This window comes from Anabrus simplex, chromosome 9 (assembly GCF_040414725.1).
Source record: "Anabrus simplex isolate iqAnaSimp1 chromosome 9, ASM4041472v1, whole genome shotgun sequence".
NCBI lineage: Eukaryota > Metazoa > Arthropoda > Insecta > Orthoptera > Tettigoniidae > Anabrus > Anabrus simplex.
The window spans coordinates 18,715,558-18,736,432 of NC_090273.1; the positions used below are offsets into that span (position 1 = coordinate 18,715,558).

At 41.0% G+C, this 20,875-nt stretch overlaps 1 protein-coding gene across 1 annotated transcript in view; it reads right to left on the reverse strand.

The window, feature by feature from the left end:
* LOC136881077 (PR domain zinc finger protein 10) overlaps positions 1-20,875 on the reverse strand; it is a 312,840-nt gene that overhangs the window by 230,043 nt on the left and 61,922 nt on the right. The window contains exons 6-7 of the mRNA XM_067153695.2: positions 12,341-12,610; positions 9,666-9,698 (exon numbers count right to left, since the gene is read on the reverse strand). Of these exons, the coding sequence (XP_067009796.2) occupies positions 9,666-9,698; positions 12,341-12,610 (303 nt within the window). The remainder of the gene's footprint in view (positions 1-9,665; positions 9,699-12,340; positions 12,611-20,875) is intronic.

The window sequence follows — 20,875 nt, forward strand, 5'->3', positions numbered from 1 at the left end:
GGATAAACATTTACTATGAAATAAAGAACTTGCAATAACCGAATTAATTTGCAACATTACTACAATGATCATGATACAACAGCAGAGAAATAAATTATAAGGGACCAGATTTGTACGCAAAATGTGCATTCTTTTTTATGTATTTAAAGGTATGCAATAATGATATTCATTGCCACACCTACATGGAGAATTTGACCAGTGTCTGATAGTGCATATAAATGCATACCACATGAGAGGGATGCATATTTTTTCTTTTTTATATTGCTTGTTCCTTTTCTATCATTGGTTAATTGATAAAGTCCCAGCAGTTAGGTTATACTATAAATAAAAAATAAGTTTCAGTGAGTGAGAGAGAGGGGGGGGGGGGGCGACCATGGTTGATGTGAATTATTATGCAGTTAAGATTCCAAGTGAAACTAGAGAATCCCCAAGAATTGTCATGCACACACAGAAAATCAAATCAGTAGTATGCAGAACAAGTTTCCTTATATGTTGAAACAGCCACGAATAAGGTAATATTTTCTATAAAACAAATAGTTCATTTGATTTGTTTTTGCATGTTACTGAGCATAAGTTTTTTTCATGCATATGTACTTTACTATTTGACTGGGCTTACAAATCCAGCCTCTAGTAATTATCTTGCATTAACATGGCAATGAACTGAAATAGTTCATACCAGAAAGGATTGTTCATTTAAATGAATACTTCAAATGTGGTAGATTACAAGCATTATCATGCAAAAGTAACACGGAAACAGCACACAACATTGAAAGAAACAAATAACATTCTCTTTAGTAAAATTGCACTACACACATCAGCTCATCAGCTGCATTGCCTTCTAATGCTCTGTTGTTACCTTCACTGCTAGAGTTGAGCCAAAATTATTATCAAATTATATCATTACTTATTTATAAGAGGTCAAGTCAATAAATTTCAGAATAAGATAAGTAGTTCACTGCGAACTTTAGATATTATTGGCCTGCATCACCTTCAAAGTAGTCCCCTTTGGAAGCTAGGCATCGATTTCAGCGACACTCCCACAATTAAAAATAGTTTGTACTGCCCAGATATCTAATGTCTGAAAACTAGCACTGAAAGGACAAGGAGAACCCCAGAGGGTACCACTTTCACTGTATTGTACCAGTAAAAGAGCCTGACTTTAAGATTTTAATTTTAACGTAAGCATGAAATAGTTCTCAGGGTGAAACTGGATAGACACTAGCTAGGGCTTGGTACAGGAGGCAGGGTCCTATCTACAAGAAAAATTTTAATCAGATTGAATAAGAGTTTATTCATGAAATGCATATCCAATTGCACATCACCTCAGTGTAGACAGGGGTTGCCTTCAACATCGTCCTTTTAATGGTCCAGGTCTCCAGCTCACCGGGTCGAACAGGCTGGAACACGTTCCGGAAGATGCCAAAAACTCCGTTAAGATGAGGCCAGAACACCCAGGTTGGTCGTGTATGAGTAAGCCTCGAACTTCCGATGTTCTGGATGATCTCCAATGGTCTCTGACGATGTTGCATGTAATCACTCATCACCTAAGTCCAATGTGGCTGATGGACTCAATGTCCACAAAGACTTCGAAAATGTGTTCTTCGTCACTCGCAGAATTTACAAGTCAAAGTTCATAAAGACCTTGAATAATTGGTTTCTCACCACTGGCGAAATCACATGTCACTGTCCATAAAGACTTTAAAGAATTCGTTCCTTAACACTTGTGAAAATGATAAGTCCATGTTCATAAAGACTTTGAATAATTTTAGAGTTCATCACTGGCAGAAATTGCAAGTCAATGTTCGTAAAGACTTTGAATAATTTCAGAGTTCGTCACTGGCGAAAATCACACGTCAATGTCTATAAAGACTTAGAATAAATTGTTCCTAAACACTCACAAATATTACAAGTCCATGTTCATAAAGACTTTGAATAATTTTAGAGTTCATCACTGGCAAAAATTACAAGTCACTGTTTGTAAAGACTTAGAATAATTTGTTCCTTAACATTCACAGATATTACAAGTCCATGTTCAGAAAGACTCTGAATAATTTTACAATTCACGTGCGCACAATTGATAAGTCCCATATGGCCGTTATGGTTTAAGTTCCGCATGAAGACTGTAACTACTCGAAGATAGCCTCTGACGACTACGGCAGCGTGTAGAGCCAGGCTGAATACTCGGCTGTGACTGACTGATCAGGCTAAAGTGAGCCCTCCTTATATTCGGTTTGGGGGCTTCTACGTCATATAGCGTGATCCCTTGAAGCTGGTTATCCCATGAATCCCTCGACGGATTTACTTGAGATTCACGCTTTGCGACGTTTATGTGATTCCCTTCAAAATGACATGTCGCTCAAGTCGCTACCATAATTATTAGAGGAGTTTTAAAATTTTCTTAATCGAATGTTCGTGAAGGTTTGACGCTTGAATCCAGAACATACCAGGTCAGGCGAGCTACACTTGGCGTGTCAGGCGGGTGATCTATCTTGCCCCTGCCGCCACGTCACACACACAGCTGTCCTCGACTCGCTCGCTCGTTCCACCGAATGTAAACAAACCAGGCTTGCTCGGAATATTACGCGCGATGATTAAATGCAATTAACTATCAAAAAAGACGCATGTACAGGCCGTAACCGGTACAGTATGTGGCTACCGAAAATAAATACTCCTGCCTTTCTCTCCACTATCAGTCAGCCTTGGCTAAGCCTGTTGGAACACTGGCGAAATTCGGCCACTCACTAAACCAGGATGTGGCAAAAAAGCCCGAAGCACCACCAAAGCAATACAAGAATCTGAATGGTTCAGGGGTTGTAATGATCAGATTCTGCCTTTCTTATCAGTAAAGTTACAAACGTCATGTGAAATAGTGCACTTGGGCAGGGTTAAGATACTGGATGATGTGCTAAATAAATAATTTTCTTCCCCTTCACTGTAAAGGAATATTTACCACCAGAATGTTGGTTGACAGGGTATTTGGTTTTTTTTTAAATATTATATACTTACTGTGTTTACTATATTTTAATTTTTGAATTATTTCTTTTTAAATCTAAAAAAATAAATATATTGTCTTCCTTTCATATTTCAATATAGAAAAGAAAAGGAAAAGGGAACCACATGAGTTAAGCGCTGAGACAGATAATTATAGCTTAGGATATAAATATAATTTAGCTCAACAAGTGTCAAAGTTATAAAGCCTCGAATTATGCTTATATGCTCAGTATAAAGCAGTCAGCATGTTATAAATATGCTGGTGTTCAATGTTTTAAAATGGTGAATCATGCATGTATCTCATGATTAAATCAATGTTTGAGAAGTTCCAAGAAAGTCTGGACGTTTAAGGAAAATATCTTCAGCATTTAAATAAAAAAAAACTACCAATGCTAAAGTTAAGTACATTTCAATAGGTATTTAAATTAGAAACAACTCTACGCTCTCTTAAGAGAGATTCTGCCCATGACTAGAAGAATCATTGTTACTTATTTTGTACCAACACAGACAGGTCTTATGTTGACAATAGGATAGAAAAGGGCTAGAATTAGGAAGAAATCAATTGTGGCCATAGTCAAGATACAGTCCAGCATTTACCTGGCTGAAAATGGTAAACCATGGAAAATCATCTTCAGATCAACACGCCAAACAGTGATAATCGACAAAAAGACAGAAGAATGAACACATGTGATCACACTCTGCAGGTCTTATAAACATATGAGAAAGAATGAAGTCAATGATCACACACCATCTAGCTTTCTCGCAACTAAAAGTACACGTGCCCACCAGCCAGAATAATTTTGTCCTGACAAGTACTACCAACTCTAGTTGAAATGATGACCTATTCAAAATATCAACAAAGTCTAATGTTCTTCACTGTTTTGATTAATAATCTATAGAAGAATATCTTGTTTCTCAATTCTTGTTGAATGTCACACAGCACTATGAGCAAGAAATGAAAAATATTTATTACAGAAATTCACTGTAACTAAATCAAAAGTGAACTCTTTGAGAATAGAAAATTATTGAAGTTATCACAGGGCTATGATTATGTTATGGAGATCAGCAGCAGAATTAGCTCTGTTTGAGAATTGCTGATCTTGAATTTCATCATGTTTGATGGTGGATGGGTAAGACAAAATGAAGACAGCAAGCTTGTAGTTTCAAGTGACTGTTGATATTGTGATTGTAGTTGTGGTATTTCCAGTTTAACATGAAATCTGAACTAAAGGGATGTGACTTTACATTTCAAAATCAGAAATGCACTGTCTGTGATTCCAACCTCAGCTGCCTTGGAAAAGCCAGAGACAATACCATTTGGCTATCATACCCCCACATAAAAACTGCCCTGCTTTTGCCAAGAAACAATCCCAACTGCCTGTTACATCAACCCTTTGCAGTGGAGCTACGAGGGTAATCCCAAAAATAAGGTCTTTTTTAAAAAAATATAAATACAGAACTGTTCGTGTGGCTGTTGGTCACAATATTGTGAAGAGTGTTTCCCACGCTGAGGCTATCAGTCTTGGCTTGGCAGCCGTTTAGAGTGGAGCTCCCGTTGGATGTTACCGCCAAGTGCGAAGTGCGCGCAGTTATTTGGTTTTTTAATGCAAAAGGTATTGAACCGATTGAAATCCATCGCCAATTGACGGAAGCGTAGGGTGAGTCATGCATGGATGTCAAAAATGTTCGTAAGTGGTGTAGAGAGTTTGCAGCCGGTCGGAATGAAATTCACAACGAACAAAGGAGCGGGAGACCGTCAATTTCTGTAGTGACAGTCGTGAAGGTTGAGCAAATCATGCATGAAGATCGGCATATCACCCTGGATGATCTCTGCACTTTAGTTCCTGAGGTTTCCCGAAGCGCCGCTCACAGAATTTTAACAGAAAAGTTGAAATACTGGAAGGTGTGTGCAAGATGGGTGCCACGCATGCTGACTGAAGACCAAATGCGGCAACAAGTTGATTCTTCCCGCGCATTTCTTCAACGCTTTGCAGTCGAACAGGACAACTTTTTGGATTCAATTGTCACGGGTGACAAAACCTGGGCATTCCACTTTACACCTGAGACCAAGCAACAATCATGCCAGTGGTGGCATCCCTCTTCGCCAAAGCCACGGAAATTCAAGCAAACACAGTCTGCCGGTAAAGCCATGACAACTGTGTTTTGGGATCGAAGAGGGGTATTGATGGTCAACTTTACGCCCTCTGGGACCACAATTAAGTACTATGAGACCCTGAAAAAACTCAGACAGGCAATTCAGAACCGGAGAAGAGGAATGCTGAGCAAGGGCATAAACATTCTCCATGACAACGCTCGCCCGCATGTTGTCCGGCAACATCATCACCCACACACCGACCCTATAGTTCCGACTTGGCGCCCAATTACTATCACTTGTTCCCTAAGTTGATAGAACATCTGGCTGGAAAGCGATTCAGCAGACGACGAGGTGAAAGATGAGGTTCACAACTTCCTGAACAGCATGACGGCGAGCTGGTATGACATGGGCATACAAAAACCGTCACAGCGTCTACAAAAATGCATCGATCGAAATGGTGATTATGTAGAAAAATAGCTAAATGTTCAAGCTGTAAAATGATGTAAACCATTGTAGAAATAAACAGGTCTATGTGTTTACAAAAAAATAGGAGACCTTATTTTTGGGATTTCCTTCATACATCTCCTTAGTACTGTGCACTGCCTGACAGAATATGGATACAGTTTCACTTTAAATTCAGTGTCATTAATTAAGCTGATCAGTCAAGATTCACTGATGCATACAAAAATGTCATCGCTAATCAAGAAGTATGGTAATAACAAAGTTCAACAGGGAAATGGAAATAAACATATGTATTGCACTTGCATTATTATTATTATTATTATTATTATTATTATTATTATTATTATTATTATTATTAATAATTATTAATTATAATAATAATAATGTTATTTGCTTTATGTCCCACTACCTACTCTTTTGCGGTTTTCGGAGACGCCGAGGTGCCGGAATTTAGTCCCGCAGGAGTTCTTTTATGTGCCAGTAAATCTACCGACACGAGGCTGACGTATTTGAGCAGCTTCAAATACCACCGGACTGAGCCAGGATCGAACCTACCAAGTTGGAGTCAGAAGGCCAGCGCCTCAACCGTCTGAGCCACTCAGCCCGGCACTTGCATTATTACAAGTTACCGTATACTAAAGCAGAAAGAACACACACAAACTACAACACACAGGGACGAAAAGAAAAGTGAAAATTTCTCCTTACGTTTGGTATCACCAGTTATCCACAAGCTTTCAGCTTGAACAAAGAGAAAAGAGAATTACAAATCAGGAATAATCCTTCTCACAGAGAGAGTGTGTGGGGTGGGGTTCTTAACCCGTCAGTAGTCACTATATGAGTATTTCCCTTACATCGTTCCAAACAAAATGGGTATGTCTGTTCATACCTTGATTCCGAATTCTGGTTGTGTCTCTAGCTGAATTTATGACTTTTAGCCACAAACTCAAATTCATTTCATGGCTACAAAGTGTTTACCGAGCTTGTAATTGTGGTCTTGTTAAGCACCTGCACTACCTGTAAGGGATTCTCTCAATATATGACCAACAACAATTGGGTTTTCATAAGCCCCTACGCCATCTGTGAGAGATTCTCATCATGTGACCAACCATGCTTGAGTTTTTCTGCTAATTCTTAATTTATGTTATTTTTGTTGCACTGGTCTCCTTTATCAATACAGATTGCAACTTACTGTCAGTACTGTATTTTTTTATTTTTAAAAATCTTGAATGATGTATGATATTATCGGAAATGACTATCTGTTGCTCCTTGTTTAAGTTAATTTGAATTAGTGTGAGCAAGACCAACCATGTGACTTTTTCCAAGCAACCACTCCCAGGTCAAATAACACTTGAATATCCACAGGTATATTAATCTCATATAACAGTAGTTTTTATAAAAAATGTTATGGGACATAATTTTGAACAAATACACAGTCGAATCACTTTATTATGACCACTAGCTAGTATCCAGAGTAACCAGCAGTGACTCTGGCAGGTGCTGATAGATCTCTAAGGGTATCTGAAGCCATGTTGTTTACAGTGTGTCCCACGACTGTTGAAGGACGCATGGTGAAGGAGACACGGCAAACACGACAATCAAGGTGGTTCCACAGATGTGGAATTGGACTGAGATCGGGGCCAGGGAAGAACTTTGAAGTCTTAATAATGTTCTTCCAGCCATGTGAGGATAGTTCTAGCCATGTGGCAACTTGCATTATTGTGTTGGAACATCCAATCCTCCCGAGGAAAGACAATCATCATGCAGGCATAGACATGATCACCAAGAATAGATTCATAACCAAATCAATTAAAGAGTGCCTTCCACACTGATGATGGGACCTAGGGAATACCACAAGAACATTCCCCAGACCATAACCTTGCTCCCACTGCCTTGTGCTCTGCCCAGCAATGGTTGCAGGATGTTGCCTGTTTGAAGTTTCTCACTAGACATGCTGATGTTCATCTGTTCTATGCAGCTGTAGCTGAAAACATGACCTATCAGAGGAGGCTACCCACTGCCAAGCAGCAGCAGTCCAGTCGCCATACTGTCAAGTAAATTCCAATTGTTTTTGTCGATGCACCTGTGTTAGCATGGATGTAGTCACTCTCTATCCACACTATCTACTCCACAACCCCATTTGCAGAACAATTCACTGAACTGTTAAGGCAGAAGCTATGCTTTCTGGTTCATTTGGAGGTGAGTTGTTCTACTGTAGCTGTCGGCTGGCCTTCACACGTCATTGTAGTCGAAGTTCACCTCACCTATAGCATGTGGAGCTCCACATTTTCCCCAACGGTTCTTCCCAAATGTGCCAATCATCCACTCACAACACACCTTCACCATAGAGGGAGCTCCACAGTTTCCCCGATGCTTCTTTCCAATTGTGTCAATCATCCACTCACACTCTCGCCAGAGAGACTCATGAACAGTTCACACAAGTTGCTGTTTCTGAAATATTGGTCCCCACTGTCCCAAGCTGATGATCATCCCTTTTTGCAAATCAGTTAAATTGCTTTCTTTACCCATGGCAGCATGAAGTGCAGTGTGTACAGACAACCTGTCGGTCACATTATATACCTGCTTGACCAGCCCACGTCACGGGCCATACATCATGGGCTATGCGCAGATGGCACTTCTAGCGAGTGTCATAATGACATGATTCGACTGTGCATAACTCATTACATTAAGGAATATACTGAAGAAGAGTCTAAAATAAGAAATAACCTGTCCATCTTCAAGACAGCAAATACAGACTGAACTTTATATAACTGGAAAATTTACATTAGCTGCTTCATCTCAAAGGTTCACAAGATGATCAAGCAAACTGTACTGACACATATTGTACTTGTGTTATTAGAAGTTATATTACAGCAGACAGAAAACACACAAGCTACAACACACAGGGAGAAAAATAACAAATGAAAAATACTGAATATAAAAATAAATTTAAAATACTGAATATAAAAGGCTATTCTAAACAAACCGAAAGTAAACTTATTAGGAGTATAAAACCATAAACACATCATTAATCACATTTGCAACAATATGGTAGGCAATAAGAGTTAATTTTAACTGATGGGATACTAATAAAACACAATATGTCACAAAGCTTGTGGCGAAACTGGCCATCCTGTGTACAGAGCTGCAGTTAATGCAAAGATAAGTACACTAATGATACAAAAAGAAATATACTCAGAAGATGAATCATAAGTAATGGAAAGGAACAAACAAGTAACAGGTCATGTCACCTGTAGAAAGACAGGAACAAGAATAGGAACACATCGTAGGATAAACACAATCTCAGGTGAAGGAAAGCAGGACAACCATGAAAACAGAAGAAGGAAAAGAACAATCCCCACATCTTCATACACTGCTGTCTTCAAAGAAATAAGCACTCTCTCCTCGATCATTCTCAATTCTTAAATACCCTTTCCTTCTCTGTGCTCAAAAACTCATTTCTGCTTCCAAGCTTCATCAGGAAGGCGAGCAAAACACTCATTGATGGGGCATCTTGATAGATCTTCATTCTTGATCAGGGAAGTGCAGAATAAGAAGAAAGAATATATCTCTCCCCCTTTCCTACATTTATCCAGCTTTCTTTTTATCCTGCAGTTTTCACATCAAGACTGAAGATCAGTCAAGATGATCCCTCAATGACTGTTGAAGCCTGCCCTGTTGATGGAAGGGAGAGTCAGAAACAAACTCATCAGGGGCTGAGAAGAATTGGAATTGGAGAGAAGAGAGCCGGTTTACTTGAAGAAGGCAGTGTACGAAGATGAGGAGACTGTCCTTGTCCTTTTGCGTTTCCATCTTTGTCCTTGCCTCCTCCTCCTCCTCCCACACTGACCAGTCATTGTGTTTATCCCACTATGTTTTGCTTTTCTTAGTCCTATCTTTCAATATATGAAGAGTCATTAAGTTAACCAGCCATATTCACTTCCGATGCATACAATGCACACAAAATGGTAATGCTAAATCATAAGTAATATTAAGGTTTTGCAGGGAAATTGAAATATAAATTGTACTTGTGTTATAAGAAGTTATATTAAAGCAGACAGAACACACACACAAGCTACAACACACAGGGAGAAAAATAAAACTGAAAATATCTCCTTACTTTTGGTATCACCATTCATCCACAAGCTTTCAGCTTGAACAAAGGGAGAAGAGAATTACAAATCAGTAATAGTTTTTGTTGAATAAAGAAGAGAGAGGGTGAGAGGTAGAGAGAAAGAAAAAGAGAGAGAGAGAGAGAGAGAGAGAGAGAGAGAGAGAGAGTGAAAGAATATTCTTAAATAACATTTGAATATTCACAAGCATATTAATACCACATGATAACAGCTTTCATGGAACTTAATTTTTAACAAATAGGCTATTCATTAGTTTAATGAGTAGGCCTATACTGCAGAAGAGTCTTACATAAGAAATAATTAAAGGAATTCAGCGTACCACAAATTGTTTGTTTGTTTATTTATTCATTCAGCACCCATGAGGCAAGCTACCTTCCATTTTATCTTCACTCTTTAATTGTCTGATCATACGTCATGAAATTTACAGTTTTACGGGTGATTTGAATAGCAGGGGTCGGACACTTTATATAAAAAATCCCACATGCATGGATCACGTTGCACCAACACAGATAGGTCTTATGGCGACGATGGGATAGGAAAGGCCTAGGAATGGGAGGAAGCGGTCATGGCTTTAATTAAGGTACAGCCCCAGCATTTGTCTGCTGTGAAAATGGGAAACCATGGAAAACCATCTTCAGGGCTGCCGACAATGGGTTCAAACCCACTATCTCCCGGATGCAAGCTCACAGCTGCGCGCCCCTGACCGCACGGCCAACTCGCCCAGTGGTCAAAATGAAAGAAGAATATAATAATAATAATAATAATAATAATAATAATAATAATAATAATAATAATAATAATAATAATAATAATAATAATAATAATAATAATAAAAACCAGAATGCCTGCGCGCAGCTAAATATTTGTTTTTTTAAAAAAAGGAGAAATAGATAAACTAGAAAAGAATGAAAGAAAAGTATTAAGAAAAATTCTTGGTCCCAAGAAAACTGAAAATGAAATTTACAGTTTTATGGGTGATCTGAATAGCAGGGATCGGACACTTTATATAAAAAATCCCACATGCATTAATCAGGACTTTTTGAAAAGGAAAAGGAACAACAAAGAACTGAATTTAATAAAGGAAAACCTTTCAGAAAATATCAGAAGGGAAAAAAGGAAAAAAAAGAAAAAAGAAGAAGGAAAAGTTTTACGGTTATTTGGTCTGGATGAATCCAGAGGGGCTAATGAAGAGAATATTTGATCATTTTGATAAAAATTCCAAAATACAAATCTGATGGTCCATCGAAGTAGCATAGGATATGGATGAGCTGGATATCACAAGAAACGAAATATCAGATAGAGCCATTTTCAGAAAAAGAACTAAGGGAGTTTGGAGGGCTCCACGAGAAAGAGAAGTAGCACAGAAAATCTGTCTGGACAGAAGAAAGGAGGAGGGAAAATAACAGTGGCGTACACTGAACCCCATCTACCCCACCACTGCTGGGCAAAAAGGTTTGTATTTATATTTTAATATTATTATTCCTTAGAAGTTTTTAACCAAGTTTAAAAAACTGCAAACAGCTAAATCAAGCTAAGTACAGCTCTTTCGATGGTCTGTTCGTTCTACAGCAGTCCAGTTCTTACCAGTGAGCTGGGTTTCCTTGCAGGAGCAAAAGAGATCTATCCTAGCAGAATTAAAGTTGTTGAGTTGCAAAGTGCGGTGTGAGCCTACCTGGAGAGTTACAGCGTCTATTAGTGACAGACCAGCTAGCTAGGGTAAGGTACGGTCGCATATTGTATTAAATCTTCTATCACTTCATATATTCTTTCGATTTTTTCATCATCTGCTGAAACAGTAGGCATATAGACCTGCACTATTATAGTGGGCATTGGCTTGATATCTTTTTTAACAACAATAATTCGTTCACTATGCTGGTCATAGTAACTCACCCACTGCCCTATTTTCTTATTCATTATTAAACCAACTCTTGCATTTCCCATGTTTGATTTTCTGTTGATAATTCTGTAATCGCCTGATCAAAAGTTCTGCTCTTCCTGCCAATGTACTTCAATTGTAACAATTACATCTAACTTTAGTCTTTCCGTTTCCCTTTTCAGATTCTCTATTCCACCATAGCAATTCAAACCTCTTAACATTCCTCTTTTCCAAAAAAAAAATTGGTATAAAATGTGTGAGGATTATGCAGTACGGTAATTTCTGTCTTTTCAAATGATATTGTACGCCAATTTTAGTTGCAATATTTTGATATTCTGATATGTGTGTTTTAGCTTTGTCCAAGTCAGTTGCTACTAATGCCAAGTCATCGATGAAATCTAGGCAGTTTGTTTTGATTTTTCTACCTATTTTTATTTTTGAGGGGAATTTCTAAACCACTTTCTCATTACCATTTCTAGAACGCAGTTGAGCATCGCCTGGTGTAGTCCTATTTCGATCTCGAATGTTCCAATAATTCACCCCTAAATTTCACTTCAGACTTGGTGTTTGTGAGGGTCAATTTTATCATTTTTGGGGTGTAGTTTGAGGCGTCATAGAATTTTTAGTAGAAATTCCCTGTGGACGCAATCAAATGTTTTACTAAATCTATAATTATTATAACTATAATATAAGGTGAACATTTTATTATAAGACAAGAATGAATGCTATCAACTAGCATTGATCAATGAGTAAAAGCAAACAGAAATATTTGAAGTAGAGACTTACAAAATGCTTTACTGCTATCCTTCTTTGAAAGCTCAATTCGTTTCTCTGAAATTTGTTGGTTTCGTTTCGATCTTCTTAGATTTAATGCATGGCTCTCTAAAATTCCATCAGTTGCTTCCTGTCCCAGAGGATCTCCACTTATGACTTCTTCACACACTTCACCTCCAACACATGCTGTCTCCATCAGCATATCAGCATACCTGTCTGTGGCTGCTCCCAAACTAGAGTCCACAACTGAGATGGTCACATCATCACTGATGAGAGAATGACCTGGAAGTAAATAAACCTGACATGAGAAATATATCAATATGAACTGTCTGTGGGTAATGATACAAGTGCTGGAAGAATTAATCTTGTTTGTCTTAAATGACGTTCTTTGCTTTACGTCCCACTAACTACTTTTACGGTTTTCAGAGACACCGAGGTGCCGGAATTCAGTCCCGCACAAGTTCTTTTACGTGCTAGTAAATCTACCGACACGAGGCTGACATATTTGACCACCGGACTGAGCCAGGATCAAATCTGCCACGTTGGGGTCAGAAGGCCAGCGCCTCAACCATTTCAGCCACTCAGCCTGATGCTTGTCTGTCTTTTCATTGAGATTGTTATATGTGCCGTAGCCAATAACCTGCCACTATTTGTCCTCCTTGTGGTTCAAAAAAATTCATCAGGCAGCACCTGATGTTGTGCTAAAGGAAGTTTCCCATAGAACGACGTAAGTAGCCACACCACCTAATACAGTAGAACCTCGATAATTCAAAATCGTATACTTTGAAGGTATACTTACGACAGTACGGGCTTTATAATAAAGTTCATTTTATGTAATTTAAAATCGGTTAATTCAAAACCTTGCCTAATTCGAAGAAGCTCTCGTTCCCAGAAATATGAGGTACGGTTTTGCATGTTACTTAAATTGTTTAATTCAAAATATGGATAAGTCTTAATTCAAAGAACAATGTCGGTCACATTACCGAAATTCAAACTTTTAACTCAAAACCGCATCTCCATTTAAAAAATAGTATTTTATAGAGTAACAAATTCAAAATTTCTCCACGTCATAAAAGAAGGGGTCTTCCGGAACGTGCAGGGATAGCTTTCCGCACTTTCACTCACTTCGGTGTGTCTACAGTGTGCTTCATATTTGCTAAGTTCAAGTGAAATCGTAATTCTTCGAATTCAACATTTTAAGGAACGCCATAATATCACGTAGCAGGCAGTGTGCGGAGAAGCAGAATCCGCAAACACTGGCGATGCCGCCAGTTGGCAAAAATAGAGTGGCTCAAATAATCAATTTGTACACACCGAACAATATTGTCAATACCGATGAAACTGCATTTTTTAATGCCGAGCCCAAACAGACTTACGGTTTTAAAGGAGGGAAGTGCCAGCCGGGAAATCGAACAAGAGTGGGGGTTCCTGTACTGTGTTGCAATGCACACGAAAGCGAGAGACTTCCTTCCCTTGTCAAATGAAAGTTCGATAAGCCACCATGTTTTAAGGGCACTGGGCACTTCCCATGCAAGTACAAGGCATTTAAAAATGCAAACAGCACAGTAATCCAAGAGATAAAGCATTTGCACAGGGGAGCCAGCATAATTTGTCCTAGTCTTTGAATCGTATTTTCTTTTTCCTTTGTTGCGTAAGGTTATGTTAGCCAGTGTTTTATCCAAGTGCATTATTTGACTACTGTAAATGCACCTTGTTTGATGAATACATTTTGGAAATAGTTTTTCTTTTTTTTCCATGGCATTTGAAAGGTTTAAACTGTGAATTAGGTTAACTGCATGCAGTAACGAGTCTTAGAATGTTTTGTGACGCCGCAAGGTTTGGCACTTCTAAATTATGAGTTGGCGGTTAATTCAAAATCAGGTAATTTGAAGTCTGATTTTTGCGCCCCGACGACTTCAAATTAACAAGGTTTTACTGTACTGGCTAATCACAAGTTTGGACAGGAAACAGGTGATGTTGCTGCCTGGAAAATGTTCTTTATTAATACATAGAAAAAAGTTACTGTCACTTTAGCCAGCGCTGTGCGATGGTGGACTGGGGAAATGCTTGCTTCGTTCCTGAGTAACAGTGATAGAGTACAGGATCAGACAGCACAACGAGCATAGTTAGTGGTCAGCTTACAGAATGAATGTTTAGATTACAAGCGGTGTTCTTGTTGAGCACACGTTATTAGTGTTGCATTCATACACTTGTTGTTTGATGTTATTTGTGTTATCTATACTTTCCAAATCCAGAAAAAAATAAAATAAAATATTAGAATGATGCTCCGAAAATGTGGACCACCACCAGCATGGTCAATTTTAGTATACCGGTATTACTGTTCTGACATAACTTTACTGCATTTGCCGGCCGTATGGTGTACGGGTAGAATGCCTACCTCTTACTGAGAGGCCTCTTACCAAGATTCTATCACTGTACCTAGGTACAGTCACAACTGGTTAAGATGTCCCTCTCTAGCCTGTTTCCCTGGTTATTACTTCAATATTCCGAAGTCCCCGTCCATGTCCTATAAAAAAAAACATGCTAAAGAAACCTGCATAGCACATTTCGTTACTCTTTAGTATGTTCGTAACTCCCACCATAAGAAATTTAAAATAGCGTTCCCGGCCACGGTACACCAGCAACGGCTTAATTTCATGGCCCTAGCGTGTCAAGCCAACAGCTGCATGGAGCATCAGTCTCAAGCCAGATTTTGTTGTGGGTGTGTGTTTGTTTGAATCACACAACAGTAGCTCATGTGATGTGTTCGTAAGTGAATTGTGTAACAATGTATGTAAATTAGGCCTGCACGTACATATACAGCTAACGTGTTTATGCTTAAATTGTAGTGTTATATTCTGCCTTGGGTGATTCTTGTAATGTAATCCTTTTTGAACCGTGTGTTTGGTCTCCTCCCGCCTTAAAGGACTTGGTTCCTGTGCTGTGCTCCTAGCGAGCTCATTGAAAATTTACTACCATCATTGTGCGTATTTCTGAATGTCCTAGGCATTGATTGTGTAATAAATGTGTCTCTCCCTGTTCCTCACTTATGGCTCCATGGACAAGGGATTCTTTCCGTCCTGGGGCGTCCCTCCGTATTTGCATTTCTTTCGTATGTCGATCGTCTGCCATGCTCCCTCGCGTGTACTTACCCCCTCCCGGCTTCTCCGAGAGAGGGGCGTGATGACGTTGGTATCGGGACCTACCCCTCCCAGCGAGCCAGTGTGCCTCGCCGGGCGGTGGTCCGTCTCACTTACCTGCTGCTCTTGGTGGAGAGCACTACTCTTGGGTCGAACCAAGCACCGTGAGAGGGGCATGGGAGGTAAGATCTACTGGCTTGCTATGTGTTGGTAGGATGATGGGAGGAACTAGGGACTTGTACAGTTATGTAACGCCATGTATCTGGTTGTAATTGATAAGGAACGGCTTGGTGCCGAGATATTTTGTGAAAGTAACGTAAAGTACTTAAGGTGTTGTACGTTTCTTGTAACATGAAAGAGAGATTCCAGAATGTTCTGGACGTGTAGTTGGGAAGTATGCGTGTCATTGTGAGTTCACTGATAGAAGAGTTTTCCTTACCTTGTAACTGGCGAGCTGTATATACGTTGTAGCGCTGTAGTGATTAGTAAGACATTTATTTGGTACCAAGGTGCGCAGCTTACGTTATGTTAAACCTTTTATTAGAGGAGTGGAATTCCTCTTATATTTTACAAGGATGAGAAATGGAAACGGGTTAAAACCCTTTCTTAGTTATGTTATGTTGATTTTCGTGCGCTTCCGAATTGGTTTGTGTTACATTGTCTATGAATAAAGTTGTTGTCAAGCTGTTTGAATTGGGACTTGACATTATCCTCTGGGTTGGACCTTACATTTATATCCAGATCCCTGGCCCGCTCTCCTTTGGGTCATCCTGCCGGGGGTACGGCACAGTGGTGGTAGCAGAGCGTGGTTCGATCTGGATTTCCTTTTTTTTCATTTACTTGCGAAATTTGAGCTCCCAGAGCTCTCTCGTCTCGGTGCTTGTAATTTTGCCTTGTGTGTTGTATCATTTACACGATGTCTGCTCGCGACATTATTTATCCGGGAGCTTTGCGGAAGGAGGAATTGCTGTATGAGTTAGCAATACGTAATTTGGAATCGAAAGGGACAGTTAAGGCCGATGAACTCTTGTTGAGAAACAATTTACATCGGAATGTCTCAGCGCCCTGTTATACCGAAAGCGAGGTCACGAGTTCGGTATCCCTTATTGAGACTAACCTCTCTGATATCGCCTCAGTGATGGATTTTCTGGAGAGCGACGTCGCTTCGCCCCATCAACTTAAGAGAGTGCAGGGTCGTTTGATGCATTATGTTCATCGTGTAGGTGATTTGCTGTCATTAGACTTAAAGGAGGAGGTGTTAAATCAGGTTCAGGATTTACAGGTCAAATCTTCTACGCTTTTAGAGAAGGTTGAGACTTGGCTAGCTGACCCGTCTATCAAGACTAAGCCAGTGTTACCTTCCACTGCGGCGGTGGTAGGCGAGTTAAACCAACCCACTCCTGACCTTGGGCCTGACGGGCAGCGAACTTCCCTCGAGCCGCATTTCTCATCTTTAGAGCGTTCTTCAAAACAGACTACGAGGCAACAGCCACCTTTGTCGCCGCAGGTTTCACCATTTTCGAGTATTCCTCACCCATTGAATAACATGCTGAAGGACAGCCCGCGCTACTCAGTGAATTCGGCGAGTGATGTGGTTGCATTTCTTCGTTTTCTTGTCGAATTCTTGGATCACGCTCAAGTATTTGGGTTGACGCATGCACAAATTTTACAGGTGATCTATCCGCATACTGTCGGAGTTCTTTCTGATAAGATTGTTAATGCTATATCGGAACAATTATCGTTGCATCAGTTTCATGCCCATATACTAACTCACTTTATCCCCGCTAGGGCTCTTAATTCTTTGGTGCAACAATTCTACTTTCGTGTGCAACGTTTAAATGAGACCTTATCAGAATTTATTTCTGACATTAAATTTTATGCCAGGGTATTCGCACTTGATTATACGGAGGAGCAGGTGGTTTCGACTATCGTGGAAGGGATTACTCCGTCGTATCGTTCTTGCTTGTGTTTTGTGTCTCAGCCTCGTAACTTTGCCGAGTTGGAAGCTATGGTCGTCTCGGCGGAGGGCATTCGACATGCCGACTCGCTTCGCGATCCTGGTCCTTCTTCTGGCCGGGGTGTATCTGAGCGTGCTGTTACTCGTAAACCCGCCCCGTTAAAAAGATGTTTTGGCTGCGGCGCGTCTGATCATCTCCGTAATAAGTGCCCTTCTCGATCTCTTCAGGCACAAGGGCCTAGCCGTGGTTCGAGTACCGAGGGGCCGCCTAGGGTTTCGAAGGTTGTATGTTTTCGCTGTGGGACCCCGGGTCATGTAGCGAGGGATTGCAGGAAAGGGCCGAAAGGTATCTGACTAGACCGGCAAAAGGCCAGGGACAGGCTCATTAATTCGCCGTCGCCTAGTCAAAATCATCGTACGACTCCAGGTGAACGTTTGTCATCCTGTCCTGCCGAATGTTTGCAGATAACGACCGAGAATAAGGGGGTAGCTCCATTTGTCAAGGCCGAGATTAATAATGAGCCAGTGACGGCACTCTTAGATACTGGAAGTGTTGTTTCCTTTGTAAGCGAGAAGTGGTTTGGTCTGCATAAATCTGTGTGTAAATTTCCCGTCGTCCACCCGGTTTCCTTTTCCTGTGTGGCTGCTAATTCTTCTAGAGTTGAAGTCTTGGGAGTTGTGAAGTGTAAGATTCGTGTTGCTAATTTTTCGTGGAAGTTTCCGTTGTATGTGGCCAAAGATTTACCGTGTCCTGTAATCTTTGGATCTGATTTTTTCGCTTACTCAGGCTTGGTTTTGGATATACAGGAAGGGTCCTGCTGGTTCAAATTTTGTCGTGATGTTCGGATTCCTGTATTGCGGTCTAACTCGAGTTCTTCTTTTGCCGTGGTGCCCTCTGAGGACGAAAAGGGCTCCGATCTTAGCCATTTGCCCGAGGATCAGGCCAAGAGCATTAGGGAGTTGTGTGATGCCTTTCCCGAGGTTCTGACGGAAAAATTGGGGATGACTAACTTGTTGGAGTACAAGATAGAGGTCTCAGATTCTATTCCTGTTAGGAGTCCGCCCTATCGTCTTTCTCCCCCAAAAATGCGAGCATTGAAGGAGATCATCGATAACATGTTGCAGGAGGGAATAATTCGGCCTTCCACGTCAGCTTACTCCTCACCCATATTTCTCGTGCCTAAGCCTCAGGGAGGTTACCGTCCAGTTTTGGATTATAGGTCATTGAATAAGAAGGTGATATTGCAATCTGTTCCGCTCCCAGACTTGCATTCCTGTTTTTCGTGGTTCAGAAAGGCTAGGTATTTTACCGTCCTGGATTTAAACCAGGCATATTATCAAATCCCTTTGGCAGAGGAGTCCCGTCATTTGACAGCCTTCGCAACCGACTGGAACCTCTACGAATTTTGTCGTTTGCCCTTTGGCATTTCCACTGGCGCTGCGGTGCTTAGTAGGCTTCTAGATCAGTTGTTTTCGGATATTAAATTCAGTTATCTTTATCATTACCTCGACGATGTCGTCATCTATTCGGAAACCTTTGAGGAGCACCTTGACCACCTGCGCGAAGTGTTGTCTAGACTGCGTAACGCTGGCCTGACGGTTAAATTGTCGAAGGTTTCCTTTGCAAAGCCGCAGATGTCCTTTTTAGGCCATATAGTGTCATCTAATGGAGTTTCAGTCGACCAGTCTCGCACCCGGGCCATTGATGAGTTCAGACCCCCACAGGACGTTAAAGGCGTCGCCCGCTTCATCGGGATGGTAAACTTCTTCCGTAAGTTTATCCCTAACCTTGCTAAGCGTGCTGGGCCTCTTAACGCCCTCCGGCGTAAAGGGGTGCAGTTTGAATGGGGTACTTCACAACAAGCAGCCTTCGAGGATCTGAAGTTGGCTATAACTAATGCTCCCATACTTGCGATGCCCGATTTTTCCAAAACCTTCATTGTTCAGACCGATGCTTCAGCCTCGGCGGTTGCAGCTGTCTTAATGCAGGAATCCGACCTGGGCCGGCGACCTGTTGCTTACGCTTCCAGGACCTTGACTCCTCTTGAAAGTAAATATTCAGTCTATGAGTTAGAGGGTTTGGCTGTGTTGTTTGCCCTAGAGAGGTTTCGAATGTATTTAGAACATGTAAAATTCGAGCTTGAAACCGATAACCAAGCGTTGAGCTGGGTCCTGGGTAAACCTAGGAAAACGGGCCGGCTAGCTCGGTGGGCCATAAGAATATCGGCGTTTCAGTTCGATGTACGGCACATTCGAGGCTCGGACAATGTTGTGGCCGATTCGCTTAGCCGCATGTTCACTGGTCAGCCTATTCAGGATGATGACTCTTCTGACCCTGAGGTCCTAACTTCTTTACCCCTGGCTGGAGCGATCTTGACTGATGCCCCGTTGTTATACCATGATCTTGCAAAATTCCAAGTGGAAGATCCTATCTTAGGGCCTATTGTCCAGCAGTTGAAAGAAGGCAAGATTGTTAACCCATATGTGTTAAGAAATGGTGTTCTTTGCTGTCCCTCCCGCTCTGATCACAAGATGAAAGTTGTTGTTCCATCGGTATTAGTACCTATGATATTTAAATATTTCCATGAAACTCCTTTGGCTGGTCATCTAGGAGTGTTTAAGACCAGGGAGAAAATTCGCGAAACCTTTATTTGGAAGGGGCTGGATGCTGAAGTCCGTGAGATGGTCAAAGCGTGTAAGATTTGTAGGATGAGCAAGCCTGCCCTTAATACTCGGGTCGGCCTGTTGTCTTCTACCCAGGCTACGCGACCCATGCAACGTCTATTTATAGATTATGTGGGACCCCTCCCCAAGTCAAGGACGGATGGCAATAGATTTATATTTGTTTGTGTCGACGGCTTCACTCGTTTTTCTTGGTTTTTTCCGACGAGGTTAGCCACGGCAGAGTCCACCATAAGGTGTTTAAAAACCATATTTTCTTCTTTTGGTCCGAGCCAGTACTTGGTGTCCGATAATGCGAGGGCGTTCACGTCGAATTTGTTCAGAAAGTTTTGCTTTAGCCTGTCCATTACGCATGTGACAACGTCCCCGTACCACCCCCAACCCTCTTATGCAGAGAGAGTCAACCGCAATTTGCGGGCCGCTCTCATCGCCTTCCATCATGACGATGTTTTGAGATGGGACACTTCGTTGCCATGGCTGGCTTTCGCATTTAATTCTGCTGTACATGAAGCGCATCAGTTTTCTCCTGTGTCTCTTATGTTCTCCTTCGTTCCCAACTCTCCACTCAGTAATCTCTGGAACATTGATGAACTGTTACCAGAGAGGATTGACCCCCTTAACATCAGGGCAATTTGGAAAAAGGCTAAGGAAAACCTCAAGGTGTCCTATGAGAAGAAGAGAGAACGTTACAATGAGGGGCGCCGACCGACCGATCTCGCTGTAGGAGATAATGTTTTTGTTAAGAATTTCGTGCCTTCCGGGAAGCTC